Source organism: Tachypleus tridentatus, chromosome 3 (genome assembly GCF_004210375.1).
Source record: "Tachypleus tridentatus isolate NWPU-2018 chromosome 3, ASM421037v1, whole genome shotgun sequence".
NCBI lineage: Eukaryota > Metazoa > Arthropoda > Merostomata > Xiphosura > Limulidae > Tachypleus > Tachypleus tridentatus.
In genome coordinates, this window is record NC_134827.1 from 5193796 (window position 1) to 5218496 (window position 24701).

Here is a 24701-nt window from a genome sequence, read left to right on the forward strand (position 1 = left end):
TGGTACAAGATTATTAATTGTATTTGGCTATTATGAAGATATTATTTAAGATCAAAAGATGCTCCTATTTTAATAAGTTAAAGAGCAGTAGCTTCATAGGAAATGTTTTCAATCTCTAACAGTTCAAGGTTGTTTCTTCATTTAATGAACTTGTTTTCCATTTTAGATTTGTTCTAGTGGTATTCTTAATTTTAAAAGATATGGTGAAGTTAGTGAGCTGCCAATTTCTTTTTTTAAATACTGTATGTGTACCTAAATTATTAGTTTTTTTTTCTGTTTTAGGCATATGCTTGACCTTTCTTTGATACATATATCTCTACTTCCACCTTGAAAAAGCAGAGCAATCAATTTCCTAGGAAGGTAGGAATAGTTCTATAGGATAGAACAGAATGAAATACCTATGATGAAGAAGAGGAGAAAATCCTAATTCTGTCTGCTAGTTTCTCATCATCGTCTTACATTTGTCTCATTTAGTTACACATGTATTACTTGTACCTGTTATCTGGTTATTTTTCTTTTTTGACAAGGCATGTGTGTAACTAACTGGTATAGTGTGGGTACATGGGTGCCATGTACAGGTTGTTTAAACCAGTGTTCAGTTACTCTCTAAAGATTTGAGTAACAAAAGCAGAAAAGCAAATGATCAATTTTGTGAATTTTCAAAGACATTCAATCTAGAAAAAAGAATATTCAATCTTTACTGGATGACTGTCAGATTATATTTCACTCTTGAATGATGTTGGAGACCAAGCACTGAAGTATTTTAATGGAAATCACGAGAAAGATTGTTCTGGGGAAGGATTGACTATTAATCATTTAAAATGATGGATGTATCAGACAAGAACCCTCATGTCTTTAAACTTACTGTACTTTGTTTTCTGTATATTTCAAGTGAATTCTGTATTTCTCTTCAAATAAGAAGAAAACGTTAAAATGATTTAGTTTTTAGTTTTTACAAAACATCTAACACCAGCATACATGATTTTGCTTTATACATTATATTTCAAACACTATATATTAACACACCAACTTATTATACTTAAAAGAATGTACAAAGCATTGAATGCCCTTTTATTAGTTTTTAAATGATATTTTGATATATATCAAGAACTTAAGGATGCAACATATACACACATTATTTTGGCAAAGATATTTTGAGCAACTGAAGTGGCAAGAATAGATGTCATGTCATTAAAAGTTGTAAAAGTTAAGCAGGATGGAGAACTTGACAAATAATTTTTTTTCAATTTATTTAAAAAAATTTTTCAACAAGACTTAATATCATCTTTATTGATATTATCTCTCAACATTTTCATAATGTTGTATCCAGATGGATAATGTTAAGTTTTTTTATAGTCATGATGTAACACCAAATCCAGAAATAACTGAAAATTATTTGTAATAAAGTTCTTTTCCCATGATTATTCCTTAAACCATGTTAGTTACATCTTTGACAAAAATGTGAAAAGTCCACAGATTTGCAGATTTTCCTTGAGAGACATGATCGGTACTCATTAAATTAGCAGAGCATACTTTGTTACACATAATCACAGTATGAGATGTATTGGAAAATCTGTGCAATCAGTGGCATATTCAAGATTACCCAACTTAGTTGGTTAAATGAGCTGTCTGTGGCATTACTGTTAGTGTGTCTGGCAGTAAATCTGATAATTTGTGTTTATATTCTGTAACAAAAAAATTATTCTCATTATTATGGGATTGTGGTTGCACTGTTTGAGAAGGTCAAATTCCATTATAGTGTAGCCAAAGAATTAATAGTGGGTGTTTCTGACTAGCTGCCAGCCTGTTAGTCTATCAGTTAAAATTAGAGATGACCAGTGCAAATAGCTCTTTTGTAACTTTAACTAAAGTAAACAAAAAACAATCTGTTGTTGGTTATTTTCTGTACTAGTATGTGAAGTAGAACATTTTAAATTCAATAATAATTGGTAAGGCCCTTTTGGTCTGAAGACTTGTAGGTTTAAAAATTTGGTTTTGATATCTGTGGTGGGCACAGTACAAATAGCTTATTGTGTAACTTTTGATTAATTTTTAATATTTAATTTTTTTTGTCATCCATATCTCTGTAAAATACTAACTGCTTGCTGAAAATATGTCATTTGTTTCTACAGTATCCAAATATGTGTGAGGGATGGCAATTATATTTTTTTATGTGTGTTCTCCAGAGGCATAGTGGTATGTCTGTGGACTTAAGTGCTAAAAACTGGGTTTTAATACACATGGTTGGCAGAGCACAGATAGTCCATTGTGTAGTTTTATGCTCAGTTGGAAACAAACAATTTCATGAGAGTTTCTGATGGTTTTACTTATATAGCAGCTGTATTTTTAAGATATCCTTACAAATAAAGCAGTGTTATGCATGGGTTATAGATATAATGCTAGAAAGAAATCTACCAGTTTATGATGGAAAATGCACTTTATAGTTAACATTGTATCTTTTGCAAATAGAATTCTGAATTTGTGACCAAATTGTTTAACCCATATACATGTAGCAAGGAATAGAATGTAACATATTTATTAGAATATATCAGTTGTCTTATTAATACTGTCCTGGAGAGTTGTTTTGTTGGGTAAAACTCATTTTATTTTACTCAATCTCAGTTATGAAGTTGGATTTAATGAGAATGTCTTTTGGACATCTAGGTGCATTGCTTCTGATGGTGGGTTACAAAAATGTATACATATTATTCAACTGGTGCCTGTGTGAACAGAGAACATCACAGATCACTGTAACTGCTGTAGGATCAAGAAATTTGAAATTTTTGTACAAGTTTCTCAGAATTTCATTTAAAAGAGAAATTGCATGTATTAATAATGGAGCAATAACCCTGCTAGAAATTTCCTCAGGTACTAATTGAATGACGTGGAGGCAGAAATTATGGAGCTTAGTGGGCAGTCTATTTTATGAAGTTTGGGTGAACCATATGCTTAAGAAGTTCTAGAATCAGTAGTTTTCACAAGGAGATAAAGATTGCATTTCAAGTCTTTTGGTTTTTTTCTGTTGAAGTAAGAACTTATTGAATTTGGTTTCTCAAGAATTAGTTTGGTTATCTTGCAGAAGGCCCTGTGGTTAGGGATCTCAGCTTTCAATTTCAGGATCATAGTTTTGAATTCCCATCATCAAATATGCTTGCCATTTCAGCCGTGAGGGTGTTATAATGTGACAGTCAGTACAACTATTAATTAGTAAAAGAGTAGTCCAAGGGTCAACAGTGAGTGGTGTTGACTATCTGCCTTTAGTTAGGTGTGGCTAGTGCAGTTAGCATCTTCAGTAGCTTTACACAAAATTTAAAACAAACGAATCTAATCTTGCAGGTGTTTATAATGAAAATTACTGTTCAGCAATACTTCCATTTTTCTGATGGAAGGAACAGTTATCTAAAATAACCTTGTTATCCTTTGAGATTGATAATTTTGTTATTACCTCTTACATTTTGAATATTCCTTAATCTAATTGGGTAAAGTAGGTTTAGCTTCCCTTGGTTTTCCAAATAGATTATTTATTTCACATTTAAACATATAGGGGATAGCTCCCTAAAGACATTGATTGTGTAGTTTACAAAGCATTGGGTATCTACATGTTAGAGCCATCTAATATTCATCTATAACTGGCTGTTATTTTTTGTTTTACCTTGAATTTAAACTTTTTAAAAGAACATTTAAAATATGTAATAAAAAAGAAAAACTTTCAGGGAATATTGATATTATTATTTACCCTTAACTTGTGATATTTTTTAACTTATCTAAAATCCAGAGGAAATAAATTGACTCTGTAATACCTCAAGTAATTTTTGTTGTAGGCTGGCAGTAGTATAATAATAGTAATAATTACAAACAGGCTGTTTTGAGTAGATTTTCTTTTCCTTGGAAGTCTAATATGCATGCTTTGTGTATTTTAATGTGTGTACAACATATAGCCTTAGCACACAATAGCACTGGTTTTAGTGTTATTTGAGCTGAATCATTACTGCTCAAGGTGCTTTTTATCATGAATGTTCTTATTGAGGTTTTGTGCAATTCCTTGCTATCCCTGTATAGAACACAAAGAAGGTCATCATGAGATTAACCTGTTTTTTTCTGTGGAAAATAACTGTAATACTTTTACTCCAATAAAATATATATATATTTTTAAATATGTAACATTTAAAAAAATATTGGTGTAAAATTATTATTAAAAGTGGGTAATGTGTATTCCACTTTTTGTTTTAATAAATATTTTAAAATATTGTAAGTATGAAAGGATGGTGTAGAAGTTTTCTAGTAGCAGCATTTAATTTAAAAGGTGTGAAATGTAAATACAAAGAATCATGGTGGTCATATTACATTAGGAAATTGTATGACCAGAAATAATGTGAAAATCAGTTTATTATATTAAAACGTTTGTGGTGTATGGTTGAGAGAGTGGCCAGAAGGAGCTATGTGGAGGCCTTTTTACATTAGTATAATTTCCATTTAAAAGTGATTTAATTAACACTTTCTGTATTGGGTTAGTTAATGAGTGACCTTGAAACCTCAAATTAACTATCAGAGTTTACGCAGTATAATTTTTAGTATCTTTTTTTTTGTCTTCACAAAATATGGTAGGCTTTCAGAAAAAAATAGTTTTTTTTGTACACATAAAAAATCAGATTTCTTAAGTGTTTTTACTAAAGATTTATTTGCGAATATGTGGAGTTAAGAGTGTTGGCTGCTTTGATTGCAAAGTGATTTTCAAGATAATATTGAAAATACTTCATCCAAAACTTTCTAAATAAATATAAAAATCTGTGTTTCTCTCTCTAAAACTTTAAATTTTATCTGTTATTTTCTCTATCCTAACTCTGCTTGTAGTCGGTGAGTTGAACAATCTTGTAACCACCATAATAATATCCAAAATAAATTCAACAGACTCTTTTTTTTTTTTATTTATTTCTAAAATGGTTTCAGATTGTAACAGGAACCTACATTTGTGTATCCTAAATAAGGTTTGTAACAGTATACATTTATTAATACTTAATTTTATTCTTTTATTTTCCTTTGAGATATGTTTAACTAATGGGCCTGTCACACAAGTTGTAAATCACTCAGTATACATGTAGTTTACATTACCAAATTGATTGTAAATTATGTAGTGTAAAATGTTGGAGAGAATATTGGAAATTTGTTGAAGAGAGGATGTGATTGATAGAAATGTCAAGTTGGCCCTATTTTCTGGTTTATGGCTCCATAACCAAATAAAATTAAAGGCTATAAATTTTAGACTTTTTCTTAGTGATATTTGTATTATAACAAGTGAGTTACATTAAATTGCATACTTAGAGATGGGTGATAAATTAAGAAGAGAGAAGACGTGCCGAACAAATGTCATGGTTCTCATACTGGGGGAAGTTGATAATTCTTTTAAATATTTCCTTATAACATTAAGAAATTAAAATGTATCGTAATTTTATTCATTTTTTAATTACATTTTGATGCCAACTTTATTTCTTTATATTATGTAGTTTGATTAAATTTTGAATACCACTAAAATGTGTGACATGCAGTCTAACCTACCCATAGCAAGAGGGTTTATTGTTTTTTGAAGGATTATTTTGATAACAATATTAGGCATTAGTTGATGTTAACTTTAAAAAAAAATAGTATAAATTATGGCTATATGTGATGGTGCTATCACTTAAAGTATTAGTAAGTCATTAAAAATGGCTGTATAGTGTAGTGAGAAAAGTGACGAAAAGCCACCAAAAATGTTGCATACTTCCTTGCTTCTGCAAGGATTGTTATTCAGTCACATATTAGTATTGTTTATAGATATGAGTACAAACAGATGAAGGAAGAGAAGGGCATTCAGTGTTTTTCATTCAGCTTTAAGGAATTTTATTTGTTTTGGAAAATTCCATTGTTTATCATTACTTAAAATGAAACTTAAATATGAATTCAAAAATGTATTATTTCCTTGAACATATAAAAGACGTTTATCTCATTAAGAAGTTAGATGTGAAAGTGGATTATATTAACATTATAATAGTACTACTTGCAGCTACATTTTGTGTTATCCACCAATGTTGAACTGTTAACTAATGTTTTGTGAACATACTATAGTATGTACATTACTTGAAAATTTGAAACATTGTTCAGAATTTTTGGTTTATGTATATTTGGGTATTTGATTCCATATTTATGAGAAATGTATATTTTTTACTTTTAGCCAAATATTGATCATAAAGCTTTGTTGGAATTATTGTTTTGGTCTTGCAGAATTTTATGTATTTGAAACAATTGTGTAAGTGTCTGTCCAGGTCATTTCTACTTGTAAGGGATTATTGACTTGCTTGTTTGAGTAACTGACACACTTGTTAAACTGCTTTTACCTATCAGTTCTGTTTGCTAAGGTTTGCAAATTTAGTTATTTGCATATTTGACACACTTAGGAAAGTGTCTTTACCAATAACTTCTACATGCAATTGATTGATGACTTCTTTGCATATCTGACACATTTGTGTAAGTTCATCTAATAGTCAGTTCTACTTTCAAATAATTGCTGAATTGTTGGTAAACACTGTGTATTTATTTAAAAAAAAAGATGTATATTACAGTAGTTACACATTGTTTTGTTAACTGAAAGTACATTTATTAGAGTTGTTAAAAATAATTTGTACAAGTTCAGAGAAAAAGTTTGAGGTGTATAAAACACTCAAAAACTTATCTTTGCCATACTGAGTATTCCATCAACCATATTGTTGAGATACTGGCATATGTTGGTGTTTCTTTCTCTTATGTTTTCATATTTTCTCCTATCATATTTGTTGAACAAGGTTTTGTGGTTATGTTTTTTCTGTGAAAACTGTTTGGAGAATGTAAGCATAGAAATGTGATAATGAAGATGAAGACAGTTGGCAAAACAAAAAATATTTTATTTACACTTATTCCCTTTTCAGGAAAAGCTGAAAATTAATGGGAAGGTTCTTGTTTGTAATCAGTCTGTACATTACAATTGAGGACATTGATTCAGATTGGCTTGAGATGAGTCCCCCGCTAGTACAGCAGTAAGTCTACTGATTTACAATGCTAAAATCAGGGGTTTGATTCCCCCTCAGTGGGCTCAGCAGATAGCCCTATGTGGCTTTGCAATAAGAAAACACGGCTTGAGACGTGATACTGATGCCTATTGTTGTCTAAGCATAGACACACAGTTCTGTAACTTTTTCTATGTTTTGTAGCATATTAAAAACTTCTTTCTTTGAAATATTGAGATCGTTGGTTCTACACTATTTAACATCCTTATTGTATGAATATCATATGTTGGAAAATCTGTTTCAGTATCTCAAACCACATCTATGTCATATTGATTTGTGGAATGGGTAGGAAGTTGCTGCAAGCCAAATAGATAGGTGCTGGACATGCCATCTGTGGTCATAGCTTACACATCCAGCCATTGCATTAACTTATTCTTAGAAAGTGCAGTAACCCCTGTGTATAAACAGACATATATATATGTATATATAAGGTGTAATAGAATTCATTTACCATATGGTTTCTCCCTAAAACTATGCTTGATAATTTGGAGCATTATTTAAACTTATTACAGTATTATGTAATCATTATATATATATTAACTTGCTAGTTTATAATAGTTGCTCAAAAATGGGTGCCATCAACCTCAAGGCATTGTGTGAATCAATCACAACAATAATGTGAGCTTTTTTCTATTGATCTAGTGTAATATATATGCATTTATCAACTGTTCTCATCTGTATTTCTCCAGTATTGTTTGGTGATGTGATGTATATCTTGGTTCTTAAAGTCCCTGTAAGAAGTAGAGTGGGGCGAGTTCAGAAGAATTTGGCAGCTATTCATGTGGCCCTTTCTGATTAATCCATTACTTATGTAGCACGTTATAATCCTGAGCCACTTTACTGTAATGAGGAACACCACCATCCAGGTATAAGTTAGTTTATTGTTAGGATTTAGGTAGATATAATCTAAAACACAGTCAGTTTCATATTGAAACATTTGTAAATACTTATCCACTGTCCATCCTACCTAATATTGAAAAATAATAAAAAGAGCGAACACCGATTATTCCAACCTAAACATTGACATTTTAGGAATATTGTTTGCCCATTTTCATCACATGCCTATTTTTCTGATTCCAGTAGTGAATAAGATATTCAGATGTATCATCATCTATTAAACGCTCTACTCATATGCATGTTTGCATTTGTGTGGGTGTATATAGCAGTTTATGTAGTGTAGATTTTCTGTACTTTATATTTTCAGTTCAATCCATAACAATGCACACATTATAAATTTTGTGTACTTTTTGTACTGATTTACATATATAATGTATGCAGTATATATTTTACATATTTTATCCTGTTTTTTTAGAGAAATATATACAGTGTTGACATTTTTTTAGTTCATCATCCTTCTTTATCAGTAGTCTAGATTTAATGTAATATTTGTTACATTTATTCTACCTAGATGTGTGTAGTGTATATGATACCTGTGGATGTTTTTTCATATATTTGTAGCAAATGCATCCTCCTCTGAGGAGTATCTTATAAAGGTAACTCTTCAGTCACACAAGTTTAGTATACATAAGAAACATGGTATCTACTATCTCATCTGTGTCAATTATTGAATATCTCAAGAAGGTTGTTGATGGAATTTCAGCAAAACAAGTAATTTTAAAATCACTATGATAGAGAACCAATTTACACATCTATCATTGCATAACTTGTATCTCTTATTTTTGTTGCTAATAAGACAGAAGATTTTGTTCAGTGACAATTACTGCCATTTTTGGAAAGTTGAGGTGTAACATTTTGTTTTTCTTTTTTTAACAGTTTATTAGAAAAACATTGGTGGATGTCACAATTAGTTTTAACAAGAATTGTGAAGGTGATAATTATATTTAAAGTTGTCATTCAAAACTCACAAGTTTCCATGTTGTAAATACATATAAAAAATATCCACTTTGTCTTAATTCTAAACCTATAGAACATTACGTAATTGTAAAAAAGAATTTCCATCCATTGAGATTCTTTTATGAATACTTGATTAAAATCAGACTATACAGAATGCAAAGTTTTGGAACTTTCATTGGCAAGTAATAATGATGTAGTTCTGAGCTATAGATATCAGACAAAGGAACATAATCCATTTTATCTTGAGTCATAAACTGTACTGCTTTACCATGAAAGAAGAGTGCTCAAACACTTTCATTTTGAAGAGTGAAAAGAATATTTTACAAGTAAACATCAATTAACCAAAGCATGCTGTCTTAGCCAAGGTTGGAAGAACCATAGTAGTAGGTAGGTTTGATACTGTTTATTGTTCACAAGAAATTGTCTTTATTTGATACATACAGTATTGTTTCAGTCTTGAGTTTTATCATTTTACAAAAATGTGCAAAATGTTAATTTGTTATTTTAGCTGTACTAGAAATAGTCAAATTTCTTTGCAGTGATAAACAATAAGCTGTATTTTTTCTCAATATGTATGGCATAGATTATCATTAATATGAGAATCTTGTTATTTTGTTACAAGTTTTGGTGGTGTTTAGGTGTTTGTTTATAGTGAAAACAGATCAACTGTTATACAGTAAGTGGATTAGAGAATTGATAGTACAAGGTGCAAATTTGATTTTGTGTAAGGGAAATTGTTGCTTTGACATGTTACTATTAGTGATTAAATTTTTTAAGATTGTAAAGTAGAATTATTGTGTGTGTGTGTGTGTGTCTCTATATTGTACAAAATGATTTAAGCCTTACTTCACTAATACAAATGTTTTTAGAATGACTTTCATTTATAACGACTTCTCTATCTGTTTTTTTAACATTATTTTGTTTTGCTATTTTGTAAGTTTATAGCAAATTTTTTAAAATGCTTTTTATTATGTCAAGGAACCAAAGTAACAAATGTCTGTGGATCGTTTTACAATCCAGAACACTGCATGTACATGAATTTCTGCAGCTTTTGATAACTGCACATGATTTTTACTGGTATTTTGTGTTTTAATGTCTAAATACTTTAGTGTGTTTAATTTTATTTAGAAAATGGGATGTGTATGTGTGTTCCTCTGTATGTGTATATATATGTGTCTATGTAATGCACAGAATCAGTAATTTGTTTATTTCTACTGTGATTGAAAATCAAATGTCATAGATCTCAAAAGTAATGTTTTTTCCCCATCATACATGTATTAGTAGTACAGGGTGATCATCACAATATTGGTTATGTAATAGATTGATGTGACTTATAATAGTTTGTAAAACTGTACACATAATTAGTCCAGAGAGATGGTGTTGTGTTTTTAACAGGATCACAAATAAAACACTGGTCATATAACAAGTAAAACATAGTACATAGTTTTATGTAGCCCAGGTAGTGTCCTTGTATTTTAAAAGGCTAGTAACTAACTTTTGTTTGTGTAACATGAAAAAAAAATATCTACAAGATGTGATGTTTATACAAATTTTAAAGCTTTAGGAGAACAACCTAAGTATTTTATAAACAATTCCCTTTATCTTATGGCATACGAATACTAATTTAACCATTTATCCATTGAAGCAAAATTGAAATAATGAGTAGAAAGTGACTTAATAGTTAAGATATATGAATAGAATATTCATAGTTATAACTTACTTAGAATTGTGTGAGGAACTCATAGATAATTTTCATCAGCTCATTAAAGTTGGATATAAGTTTGGTTAAGATTTAAAAATATTTTCTAATTCTTATTCTGGTAGAGAATATTATTTTTAATAATAAGTAAAATAAAGTTTATTAATAATTTTTAATAATATTGCCAAATTATAGTATGCATGACGAGACTGGAATTTTTCTGTTACACATACCTATAGCTTCTTCACTAACTATGGATACTGAAGTACCAAATAGCATGATAGGTATATGTGTGTACATGTATCACTAGATGCTCTCTACCATAAAATAGTCTACGACATGTTTATGAATCAGGTTCAAATAATTAAATAATTCTAAGCTGTAGCAGACAAAGGAAAAGGTTGAACTTAATACAGCTTGAAAAATTTTAAATATTACAAACATTTTTGTCTCAGTAAATTTTGAGCATTTTCAACAAAATACTGTAGCATATTTAAAGGAAAGATTTTGATATTTTATGTAGCTTTAAGGATCATTTACTGGTTAATATAGCAATAAACAGTGGAATATGTCAGTGGACAACAAATGCCTTGTCTGTATTTCTCATTACTAGGTTTAGGAAACTCATTTTGTTCAATTATTATAAATTAAACAATATTGTACACAAAAGAAATAGAAAACTGCATTGTGTTTCATCATTTCATTTATACAAGTTTTATAAGTTTTTGTAAGGAACATATTTGAGGTGGTTGAATTTGTAAGGATGTGTGTGTGTGTGAGTTTGTTATGTGCATTTTGGAGATTTTAGTATCTATTAATGTATTGCCAATTAAAACAGTGAGTTGGTCACTAAAGTAGGGACAGAGTAATATTTATATTGTAGTTATGAAGAATTTTTAATACTGTTTCTTAACAGTTGTTGTTCCCATGCATGAACATTATTTTTAGGATGGTAGAACAAGCTGATGTCAGTAGTTGAAGAAGGGTCCTTTGATGTTAATTTTGGTTAGAATTATATTTCCATTACAATTTTAATTATGTTTCATGTGATATCAACGTACCTTAATATTACAAAATATTGAAGTGTTGATTGTTATTTGACTAAAAACATCTTTTTCCACAATACATATGCTATCAGTAAACTCTTCTATTTATAGAAAATTTCAAAGCTGTTAATAGTTATTTGAGCTGAATTTGTGTAATATGCAAACTGATGAGAAACCATCTGCATTTGTGATTAATCATTATTTTCATTGACTGTATTATAGTAGAGAGCTGTAATAAGAACTTTGTGCAATGTGAGTGGAGCTTAGGCTATTACTACACTTGCATGTATCATTTAGTGTGGAGGAAAGATAGTCTAGGCTACTACTACTGTAGAATTTACCACTTAGTGCAGTGGGAGGGGAGATTAGACTATTAGTACTCTGGCATATATCATTTAGTGCTGAGATAAGATAGCCTAAGCTATTACTACTGTAGAATTTACCATTTAGTGTGGAGAGAGGGGAACTTAAGCTGTTACTACTATAGCATATATCAGTTAGTGTGGAGGGAGAGGAACTTGGAGGGCTATTATTCTAGCATATACAATTTATTGTGGATTAAGGAGAATCTAGGCTATTGCTACCCCAGTGTAGATGGAGAAAAGCATAGGCTTATTACTATGGTGTGTACTTTGGCACCTTTCCAATATTGATCCTTTTGGGTCTTAAGACTGTCTGCACATTAAGTTTGCAACACAAGTTTGCATATCTGCTCATGTATTTTTTATTAAGCTTGTAAAGCTTAATACTTTGAAGTATTGGGAATAAAATTATGCAGCAAATATAAAAGTACTTAACAATATGAAATTATAACTGAATGAATGTGTAGTGTAAGGACTATATTAAACATTAATGTAAAGTTAAAAAAAGTTAATTCAATAACATACACATTCTTCTTTGATAGATTGTTTAGGTAGAGTATTCATGATTAAACTTCATTGAATGGATGACAACTGCCTGTTATAGAAACAAAACTGTAGAGGATGACTTTTGAAACGTCATCCTCTGCCTTTCATTTTAAGGATCTGGAGACAAAAGGCAGGAGACTTTTGAAACATTGTCCTCTACACTTATGTTTCTCCAACAGACAGTTGCTATCCATTCAAAATAGTTTCATGCTATTCTTCTAGAAGACAAAAGACTAAAGTATTGTTGTGCTTGAAAAGGAACTCTTGAAGGCTGTACAAGAATAAATTGACACTGTCAAGAGTTCTCTATTTTAATCTTTTGCTTCTTTGTACATAAATTTTCCTTCCAGTTATCTAAAAAAAACAACTTATTTTTACTACATAATTTCTGTATTACTCCATACATTTTGATTTTTGATTATTTGAAAACAAACATAGAGCTTACCAGTTGCCACCTTACAAGATATGTAAAAGGATTAACCTAGAAAGAAACATACAGTTAACAGTAAGAAAATTGAAGGTTTATATGATAAATAAATTAGTATAAAAGTATTATAGAAGAATCAAATGGTTTATAAATATAACATTTATATTTCAGAGATGCCAACTATTTCAAATGACTGAGTGTAATGATTGTAGACAGAGCCCTTTATCATTTGTAGCTACTCAGCTTGACCAATATCTCTAAGCTGTTTATTATTATTATTAAAACTATTATTATTTATTATTATAAATTTTAAAAAATTATTTTTCATATTCTGAATTCTTACTCATAAATGTCGTTATCTGCATCGTTTTTGTCTTCACCTCAGCCTTTTGTTGGTGAGTTGCAGATTTTGTATGTCTGGAACAATCGTTTATCCCACCGTGCACCACAGAAAAATCAATGTGACAAACTGTACAAAACGCATGACTGTCACTGACTTTTGATGCAATGACCGGATATTTTGCACTATACTCTTTCCTAAATTTTTGATTCACAGTTTTAGTCCTTGTAGATTTGCCAGAAACAAGACAATCTGGTGAATGAGGCCTCTTATTTTCCATCTTGTGAACAATCGCATTGGTGTTTCTATGCCATTAAGAAAATGAGAAATACCCATTTACGTGAGCGCTGATTGGCTGACAAGCATTGATGACATAACTATGGATTCTTCCACATACCCAGTATGGAGAAGCACCACACTCAAACTATTGGTAGATGTCAGAGATACAAATATATTTTATTATTTCAAGCACAAACATGATTATTGCAAGTAGCCATTTGGACTATGTCTTTTAATAATAATTTGGGAGTTGCAACAAGTCATAATATTTGTCTGTATGAGCGTATAGTTGTAATGTATAAACCAAAATCGTAATGGTTGGCATCTCTGATATCTGCATACTTAGTTGTGAAAATTATATGATGGGATGATGAACATTGGTTCTTTCTTACTTAGTGGTATATAGGATGAGTTTGATCTGTTTTTTGAAAACTTGTAATAAAAAGTACTCTCAGACAATATGTAGGTGATTTATCATGACAAAGAAATTGAAGGATTTTGCACTTGTTTAATATTTTTCCATTTATTGGTAGTGTTTGGAAATTGTCAGTGTTTTGGAATAATATTTTACTTGTCTATATCATATTGTTAGTTTCTTTACTGGAATGTCTACAACACTGACTATAATACATTATAGACACAGATGAAATGGATAGATATTGCTTGTAAAACTTTAAAATTTTTAAAATTAACTTGATTTGTAAGGTTTGGAAAAATTTTTAAATTATAGTTTTCATATTTCTGAGATCAAAGTTTCAAAAGGTTATTAAAGTAATTTCTCAAAAAGTGTTGGTTTATCACTTCAGATATTCTAGAGTGGTGGTTTTTTTTCATGCTTTGCAAATTTATGTAGTTTGCAGTATAATATTAGTAAAAATGTTAATTAATTGAAAAGAAATCTGGTGGATTCTCTGTTAAATCATAGTAAGGAAGTTCAAACATAGGTTATTTATGTTGTGCCAAAGAAAACAAAGTAACATTTTATCAGACTAGTGAGAATTGTTCTATATAATATTTAACTTGCAATGTTTATGAATACTTTTCTCCTTGTGCCTATCATAACTTTGATTTTTAAAGCTGAACATGTCTAATATTGACTATTGTATTATGATAAATGGATTGTTCATGAAAATATGAATGGATTAGTTGAGAGTAGAACAGTACTTAGTTAAAAGTTTAGATAAAACTAAAAAGCTAACATAAATGACTCTTGTTTTGATGTTTTATGAAAAACGTATTTCCCATTGCCATCAGTTTTGTTTTCCTATTACATTCATTGTTTTTGTCTCATGTTTACATTTTGATTTGTTGAAATCACAAGCTGTACTGCTCTAAAATGAAACCATTTTTTAACAGTGGTCTCTTACTAACTGTTAATGTTTTATCTAATCAGTTTATTTATTCTGAACTATTTTGGATTAAAGGTTTTCTGAAGTATGACAGATTAATAGTAGATGGGCTTACATTAGCATATCTTGTTTTAGGAATTTTTTCTTGTTTTTCCTTTAAAAATTTCAACTCAAGTATTTGATTAATTTCAAGTTTTGAACTTTTTCAACACATTGCTTGTGCTTTTTATGATACAGTTTGCTGTAATGATGAACTGAGTTTCTTATTTGCTTAGTGTTTGATTGTTTTTTAAAGTATATACAAATAATTATATAAATTACAATTTTATGGTATTTTTATGCCAGACTTTAAATGGTCAAATGCTGTGATATCTCATTTTGTCACAGCACAAAGTTTGAGTATTTTGGATATGCATGACTTGACTAAATGATTAATGATTACAAAAAACACTTCATGCTACAACTTTACAAATGTAAAATGGACCTTTTACTTTGATAGTAAATTCATGAGAAAAAGTATAGCAAAAACATCAGTAAATGAATGTTTATTTAGAAACCTGTTTTACTTGACCATAAGTGACAAATTTTTACCATTCTCATTTGGTTATGGAGAAGATAGGTTTCAGTGAAACTATTCTCTGACCAAAGATGATAAGAAAATTGAAATATTTTATTAATAATTTTTCCCATGAAAATAAATTTACTAGTTAAAGTAAAAGGTTGCTTCTCTAAAAGAAATGTATGGCCAGGTGGTTAGGACGTTTGACTTGCAATCTGAGGATTGCATATTCGATTCCCCTTTTCACCAAACATGCTTGTTTTTTACCATGGGGGGGCTGTAATGTGATAGTCAATCCTACTATTCATTGGTAAAAGAGAATTCAAAGAGTAAGCAGTGGATGGTGACAACTAACTGCCTTCCCTCTAGTTTTTAATTATTAAATTAGGACGGCTAGTGTGGATAGCTTTCTTGTAGCTTTGTGCAACATTCAAAACAACTCTAAAACTGAAAAAAGTAAAACACACAACTAATTGTCATTTTATCAAGTCAGCTATGTTGTTGTGTTACATTTATTTCAATTATTTTTTATAGTTTATGCTTGAGAAGTTTTTATATCGCATTTATAATTATTTATTAAAAAATGGAGCACTATTCAGTGATAGCAAACTAAAATAATTTACCTGAATTTAATTCTAATACTTTAAGTTGTAATTATAAGAATCTAAAAAAAAAAACAAAGGATAAAGGAAATCAGTTTTCTTACCCCAAAGTGTAGAGAACATGACTTTAAAATTATACAAAATAAATAGAATACCATAGGTTTTCCTACATAAGGTAGAGGTAGAATACTTATACATACCAGAGGTTTATAAAGAACACCACAGTTTATCATGCATAAAATGTCAATGACATGTTTCTACCTAAAAAGTATGAGAGATACCATATTCTATAACACTTAAGCTGTAAATTATATTATAGCAGTTGGGCAACTAAAGATAATTGTACACTTCATTTATTTTGATCTCTGTTTTACCATTAAAGCAAGTTGGGAGAAGTTTAAGTTCATCTGGTCATTTAGAACTTTTTTCTGGATTTGTTTTCACACTTCTGTTTATTTATGATATTTCCAGGCTATTTAGTTTTCACCTGTTTCACAGATGTGTAAAACACTTCCTATTTTTCATATGAAATTGCTGGTTAGATTCCAAAAGATGTGATGCAAAAGTTGAGTCAATTTTTTTCAAGCTACAGCTTAATGGTGAAACCATGGTTGCAGTGTATGAAATATTTGTCTTTGTTTTTTTTTCAGTTCTGTAATTATGGAGTTTTATCAAACATGAATGGTTTCAAGTATTAAGTACATTGAGTATTCATCTGTTTCTTAAATATAAATGACACCACTATTTATCATACATAAGATGTAAATTATATGCTCAATTCCAAAGGATACCCCAATATATCACAAGTAAGTTATAAATTATATATATTTATACATTCATAATTAAAGTGTAAAGGACACAAATTGTTGTCATACATAACGTACAAATTATATATAATTGTACATTTCCAAGGTGTAAAGGACAACAGTGTTTAATATATGTAACATGTAAATTATATACTTACATATTCCTAGATGTAAAGCATGCCATTGTTTATTATACATAAGTTGCAACTTATATGCTTGTACATTCTAAAGTATAAAGGTCATTATAGTGTAGTTATTAGACATAAAATATGGGTGACATACTTAAATTATGAAGGATGCCACAATTTATAAAAGACACAATTTTTGTCATTTGTAAGATATAGATGATTCTACATTCTAGTGTGTGTTATAAAGACTACCACTGGTTTCATGTAAAGTAAAAATAATGTGTATGTATCAAGTTGTAAAGGACACCAGTTTATCACACATAAAGTGTTAATGAACTATATGCACATATGTAAGCTATAAAGAAAAACAAGTTTGTTGTATATTTATATGGATTACCACAGTGTACCATAAATGTATGTGATACCAGTTTCTCAGACAGAAGGTGTAAGTATTAACAATCAAACAAAATTTAGAGGATGCCACCATTTATGTACAGGAAATAAAAATGGCACAGTAATTCATGAGGAAGGCAGGAAGGTGTCTCCATACAGCTTTTCTTTAAGAAGGTTTTAAAAGCAGCACATTGTATAGAGATGTCTTAGAGGTCTCTTAAGCATTCAGAACTGTTAGGTAAAAAATTTCATACATTGTGAGATATGAAAAAAATGAGCTTAAATATAAATGTTATAAGTTATAAATGTTATTTAATTTGACATTGAAATAAATTGGTAAAATTCGTCTTTATAAGATTTCAGTTTTCAGAAAAATTTGAAGATAATTCTGGCTAATACCTTAATAAGTATGCAAATTACAGATCGAGTTTATCCTAAAATTTCTAGATTCCCATTACTTTGTAAAGGTTTCCTAAGTCTTTCTAAAAGATAAACATGTAAATTAAACAATGTGCCAAATGAAGTTCATGAGGTGTGGGTGAGATTAATAAAATTTAATTTGGTTATCACAGTTAATTTTGGTTCTTTGTTTCATTTCAAAAGTTTCAGCCTGTTGACCAAGCTTTAATTGACTGTGTACTGTTTGTATGTCGTTTTTTCGTGGACAACATTGAGATAAACTGCCTTTTATTTATACTTCATAAAAAAGTATTTTGTGCAGGACAAATGAAATATGCAGTTCCAACTTGAGATTTGAGATTTCTTGGTTTTAACCATAGAGTTAGTAAAGGAAATTTTAGTAGTGTTAAAATGTACTTTGTAGTATTCTTTAATGTGATTGTATCCAGTTGTCTGAATCATCTTCTCCTCATAAACAGTAATTATGTAAACTTCAGTTTAAACCATGACATGTTTATACACACACACACACACACACACACTAATTGTGTTCTGATAGAAGTTTACATTTTCAAATACATTGTTTATAACTTAGGAAGATAAACTTGAAACAGTTTTTCATAGGAAATTGTAAATCATAGTTAAAATAATTTTCTTAATGTATGATCTTTTAACTTAGGAAAAGAATTAACCTCCACAAGCAGTTTAAGTTAAAATACTAATTAAACATTCTGTGTTAGTTTCATAAAAGGATTTTTACCAAATATTAAATTATCTTCAAGGTGCAGATAATGATTGAACTAGGTATCTTCTCATTTTAACATAGCTACCACCTTAATATTTATGCATTTTTTATAACACACGAAATGTATTTTGTATGGTGAAAAAAATTTCTTTAATCTGAATGATGTTTAAGGTGTTAATGGACACACCCATTTAAGTTTTCTGTTGATGGATCAGTGGTAAGTTTATGAACCTTCAATACAAAATGCTGGGTTTATTTCTCTGCAGTAGCCAAAACACAGATAGCCCTGTATGTAGCTTTGTGCTAAGAAACAAATTCAGTTAATTAAGTTTTGCAAAAATACTTTTAATGAAAACCAAATCAGGAATGGATTGAGCAGTTTTTTTTATTGTTTTCTGTGAAAAATTTAGAAATAAAGAGTATGTATTTGAGAGCTTTTCCAATTGCTGAAACCAAAGTAAGTTTTATAGAATTAACTTGTGTTTATGTGTGACTTCTGAGTATTTATTTATAAGATGTCAAACATCAATATACCAAAACCTTAGACTTACTATTTTATAATGTCATTCCTTCTACAGTGTTGTATAAAACCATTAGTTTATGATAAAACATCACAGTGCAGCATGTAAAATTATATTTATATAGTCATCATAAAATATGTTTTTATATTGTAAACCATAATATATTCTGGTTTTGTAAACTTACAGTTGTTGAAATTTATATTGTGATATATTGGTGCCTTCATAAAATGAATTATGTACGTTTGTATACATGTGTATTTATTTATATGTTTTTACAATTGTTATATTATTCTGTACTTATTTGATATGTGATTTTTACTGTAGAACTTGTGTCATTCTAAGGTATACATTTCTGGTTTAAGGAAATATTTTGTCAGAATAAAGACATACTACCTTGACAGCCATACCAAAGTACTTGCACTATATATACATCTTAGGACAAACGTGTTTTCTTTAACATAAATTTATTTTATACTGTTCAAGCTTGGAGTGAGACTAAAGAACAGTAATAATGCATAGGGAAAAAATACCTACTATCTAGATATTTAAATAAGTGAATTGAATTTGGTATCACATAATATTAAAAAAAATGTACAAAAACATTATAAGATACTTAAATAGTTGCATGGTAAATACATATAAACTCTATTTTTTTTGTTTTGTATTATGAAAAGTGTGACCTAGGATATGTAGTTTTTCATCTCACAGTCAGGCAATGGTTATATGTTGATAAAATATGCCAAAAGCATTAATATATGTGCTACATATAATTAATCAGATTGTTAATTGATATCTCTCAATTGTGGCTTGAGACTAGGATCTCAATTTGCATCAAAATAGTATTCACAAACCACTGGTCCTTAGGCCTAGTACACACATTTCTGTCAAGTCAACAGAATCTGTCAATCTGAGACTGATGATTTACTGTAGCTGCTTTTGAGCCATAAACACACATTACATTTACAACAACCTTCCTGACTCTTGCTGCTCCGATAGGAATTTTGTCTGTATAGAATACAGTACTGTGCAAAAGTATTAGGACAAGAGAATATTTTGTCATTCTTGTTATTTTATGAGACTAATTCTTCCATGCCATTACAGAATGTAAATTTCAACACTATGGTAATGCTTTACTGATTTGAATTGACAACTGAATGATCTGGGGTGAGAATAGCACGTGATAAGGGTTCTGCTTGAATAAACATGATATCAAATTTAGTGGCTGAAAGAACGTCATTGTACCATATACAGTGTCTTGACTGTATAGAAAAGCTAGTACATAGTACTGGTATATGCCAGAAGAAATCAATATAACACATTGAGCTGAGCACTACACAAATAAACCTTGATAAAAACATTGTTTAACACTATATATTAAATTTTGTTGTCATGCCATTGCCCAAAAAAAGTGTAGAGAATTATTATTAGAGAAAAAGTTTGCACAAAAGGTTTATGTGACGCTATTTGGATTCTGACAAAACTGCTGCAGACTTGAAATGCTCCCCAAACACTGTCAAGTACACCTGTGATCATAAGACTGAGGTAGGTAAATTTGAAAATAGGAATTGAAGAGGCAGAACACATAGATTCAATGATACTGATGTTAAGTATCTTCATTTATGCAGGATAAACAAACGTATCAAATGACAGAAAAGTGTTCAGATCTACTGTATCGAGGAGACTCGATGAAAATGAAATATTTGGTCATGTGGCAGTTAAAAACCTTTACTTTGATCTCCAGGTATTGTCAAGACACTGAAATTTGCCAAAAAAGTATAAAAATTGTACTTTTGATAATTTGTAAAAGGTGTTATTCACAGATGAGTTCAAGTTTGAAATATTTGATTCAAAGTGTAGGTTGTATGTCTGGCAGAAGAAAGGTGAAAGATACCTCAGGGTATAGCATCTACCATGAAGCATGGGGGAGGCAGTGTGATGGTTTGAGGATGTTTTTCTTTTGAGACACAGGAGATATTTGCAAATAACTCAGATAATGATCTGTTATGGTAGGGTGTACCTAGTGGTTTTTGTATTGTTGGTAAAGAATTCTACTACCAAGAAAATAATGACTTGAAACATTATTGAAATTACTTAGCTTAGAAAGAACCTGCTGGAGTTATTCAGATGATGCAGTGGTCACCACAAAGGCCTGATCTTAACCCATTTGAGAAAATCTGGAATTTGATAAATCAAAAACTTTACCAATCAGTAGTTATAGTTATTTCTAAAGAAACTTTATGGGAGTGTATTAGAGATATATGGAGTAAAATCCCACAGGACACATTGATTAAATATGTTGCAACAACATCTGAAAGACAGTCTACACTTATTAAAGCAAAATGGGGACACACAAAATATTAACTGTTTGTTGAATTTCAGCACTTCTACTGAGTTTCTGTTGTACTAAATATGAATATTAATAACATTTTTATGTTTCACTTGTGACTCGCCTTTCGTAGTTCTTTGAAAGTAGCCTGAAAGCTAATTTTTGACTTTGTCCTCACAGTTTTTCACAGTACTGTATCTATATATTTGTGGTATCTCAATACTGTGACCTGTAATCAAACACTGTTTGAATTTATGATGTATGTTTGTGTTGAAACAGTAGTTCTTCCTCATTTTTGAATGTTTGTCTTTAGAGAAAGATATTTATGTTCACCTCTATCTAGCAGTTTAAATTTTCTGGTTTCTTCCTTTTTGTTTTTTTATAAACATTAAAATATTTTTGCTCTTTACTGCTAAAATTAAAATCTTTGTGATCCTTCTTGTCCTGTTTTTCTCTTATATAAACATTTTACATTCTAGTTCTTTTCTCTTCTGAAAGTTTAAATTTTATTCTTTTTTCCTTGCATTTTATATTTAAACCTTTAATTCCTTCTTATCCTACAAAATGCAAGCCTTGTTTTTTTCATTCATCTGAAACTTAACTCTAGTTTCTTAAAGTATATATTCAACATATTGCCATTATGTACTGCTTTTGTATGTTTGTCTTCTTTAATTTCTTAAATATATTAACATTAGAGTTTTTGTAGCACCCACATGTTTAAAATATGGCAACTTTCTTCAAACTTAGGAATAGAGCTTTTTTTGTTCTAATGTTGCGTTTATTGAATAAATTTAGTTAAAAACTGACTTCACTAGGGAAATTTTACTGCATGTTTGTAAATAACAAAACTACACAACATTTATTTTTACCCTTGTAGAGAGAGTAAAATGTTGATCTATGTCTGCATTACATAATAATTTTGAGTATTTCCCTGATATGATTAGATCTGTAAACCCTCCTGTAACTATTGTCGTGTAAATTATATTATAAATATAAAATATACTCTGAGGCTTACATAAGGTTTATTTCTGTTATACAAGACACAGTTTTTGTTCAAATTGCTGACAATAATTTCCTTAAATCAGGAATGTACCAGTAGATGTACCACAGTTTGTGTGATGACGTTTTAGCATGACCTGTTTTAGTAAGTTATCAGAGTTTAAAAAAAGATGTTTTTAGAATTGAAACTTAAATAATTTTGTATTTAATGTTGGTTTTGTTTTGATTCTTTATAGGAAGAAGAAAAACTGTGGATTTATAAAATGAGTAATTTTGTATAAAAAAGATTCTACTATTTCTAAAGGCTCAATAAATGTTGATTTCTGAGAGTGTGCTTGTATTCAATCATAAGAATTTTTAAACATTTTTTCAACCGTTTATATCCATCATTCTTTTGGGTATGTGATTTAATTGGTTACAACATTCCTAATAACAAAAGGATGAAATAAAAGAAGTTAAACTTAATGAATGCTGCAATTGATATTGCTTATTGTTGATAAATCCTTTTTTTTTAACATTGAAAATAAGTGATTTAGTGAATTTTTCTCATCAAAGTACAATATGTGGATCCCACTGCTACACGAAATTACTCAATATGACACAGCCCTCCAGTGGCACAGTGGTATGTCTTTGGACTAGCACTATTAGAAACTGGTTTTGATACCCATGGTGGGCAGAGTGCAGATAGCCCATTGTGTAGATTTGTACTTAATTCTAAACAAACAAACATGTAAAACCGTGGAAACACCTCAATATTCAGCACTTGTATTTATATTGTTAATTAGTACAGGTGGGTAAGAAAGATATTTATTATATGCTGTCTTGTGTCTTCAATTATATATGGATAGACAAATAGAGTAATAATAAACGTGCAGTTACAAAATGGAAACTAACATTATCACGTGTAGCTAGGCAGAAATTGTAGGTGACCACAAAAAATTGTGAAAACATTTAATGTAATACAAAGACAAGGTATGTCAAGACTATTTAGCTTTGATTGGTATTGATATTACTATATACACACACACACATATGGATTGTGCTTCAAGCCAAAGTCACAATTTTTTTTTTCAAATGAGATTTAATAACTAAAATTTATAAATTTGTATTTGGCAAATCTGACAAATGGAAATATTCATATAAATAAATTTTAATAAAAGTCACGTGAATGTGTTTTCTGTATTTTAATTTTTTTCCCTTTAAATAGAGATAATTAAAAGTACAGTTCAAGATATTTTCTGACATTTTATTTTTTTTAAATAGTAGGTGTAGTTTGAATTATACATAAAACAAGGAAATAAGTGTTTGCACAATAAAAATGTAACTCAAATATTATTGTCATGTTAGTATGAGTCTTCAGAAGAAAGGTTTTGAATTTATTCTTTAAAGACAGGACTTAATGTACTCTTCAAAAAAAGAAACGCAAAAGGCAAAATATGAGACAAATTTTTAACACGTTTATTCCGGGTAGTTCTGTATGACATGTGTGAAACTTTGCACATTCACTGCTGAACATCCAAAGGCGAAGTCCACGCTCACTAGGTGAAGTTTAACGTTAATAACAAGTATGCCCCCCGTGAGCATCAATAACTGCTTGGCATCTCCTGCCCATGGAAGCGATGATATGACGAATCACATCCTGTGGAATGGCTGTCCATTCAGCCTGCAAAGCTGCTGCAAGCTGAGGTAGAGTCTGCGGTTGAGGTTGTCGCTGTCGCAGCCGTCGGTCCAACTCGTCCCAAAGATGTTAGGTGGGGTTTAAATCTGGTGATCTGGAGGGCCAGTGAAGAACGTTGATGTTGTGGTGTATCAAGAAGACAGTGGTGAGTCGGGCTGTGTGAGGACGGGCGTTGTCATGTTGAAAAACGTCGTTGACGTTCACCATGATGGGTTGTACATGGGGCCTAAGAATCTCGTCGACGTATCGTTGAGTCGTATGATTCCCTCGAATGTGCAAAAGGTCTGTTCTGGCATTGTAGGCGATGGCAGCCCACATCATGACGCTGCCACCACCATATCTGTCAACATACTGCACATAGTTTTCTGCAAAACGTTCACTTCGGCGACGGTAAACACGGGTCCTTCCATCCTGCCTACGAAGCATAAAACGTGATTCATCGCTGAACCAAACATGCCTCCATCGTCGATGAGGCCGTGCCCGAGTCCACTGCAGCCGTGCTTGACGATGTTGCTGGGTGAGGATGACGCCTCTGACTGGACGTCGAGGTCGGATTCCTGCATCTCGTAG

The 24701-nt window shown here is 30.3% G+C and overlaps 1 protein-coding gene and 1 long non-coding RNA gene across 5 annotated transcripts in view; both read left to right on the forward strand.

The window, feature by feature from the left end:
• The window catches only part of LOC143246251 (uncharacterized), a 109634-nt gene extending 108697 nt beyond the window's left edge, over positions 1-937 (forward strand). For all 4 annotated transcript variants that reach the window (XM_076492656.1, XM_076492655.1, XM_076492657.1 and 1 more), the window contains exon 21: positions 283-937. In XM_076492656.1, the coding sequence (XP_076348771.1) occupies positions 283-331 (49 nt within the window). In that variant the 3' untranslated portion in view covers positions 332-937. The remainder of the gene's footprint in view (positions 1-282) is intronic.
• Positions 938-9178: 8241 nt separating this feature from the next.
• LOC143246252 (uncharacterized) lies at positions 9179-22778 on the forward strand. Its single transcript, XR_013025880.1, has 2 exons — positions 9179-9314; positions 22690-22778. It is a non-coding gene; the product is annotated as an uncharacterized LOC143246252 (long non-coding RNA).
• The last annotated feature ends 1923 nt before the right edge of the window (positions 22779-24701 follow it).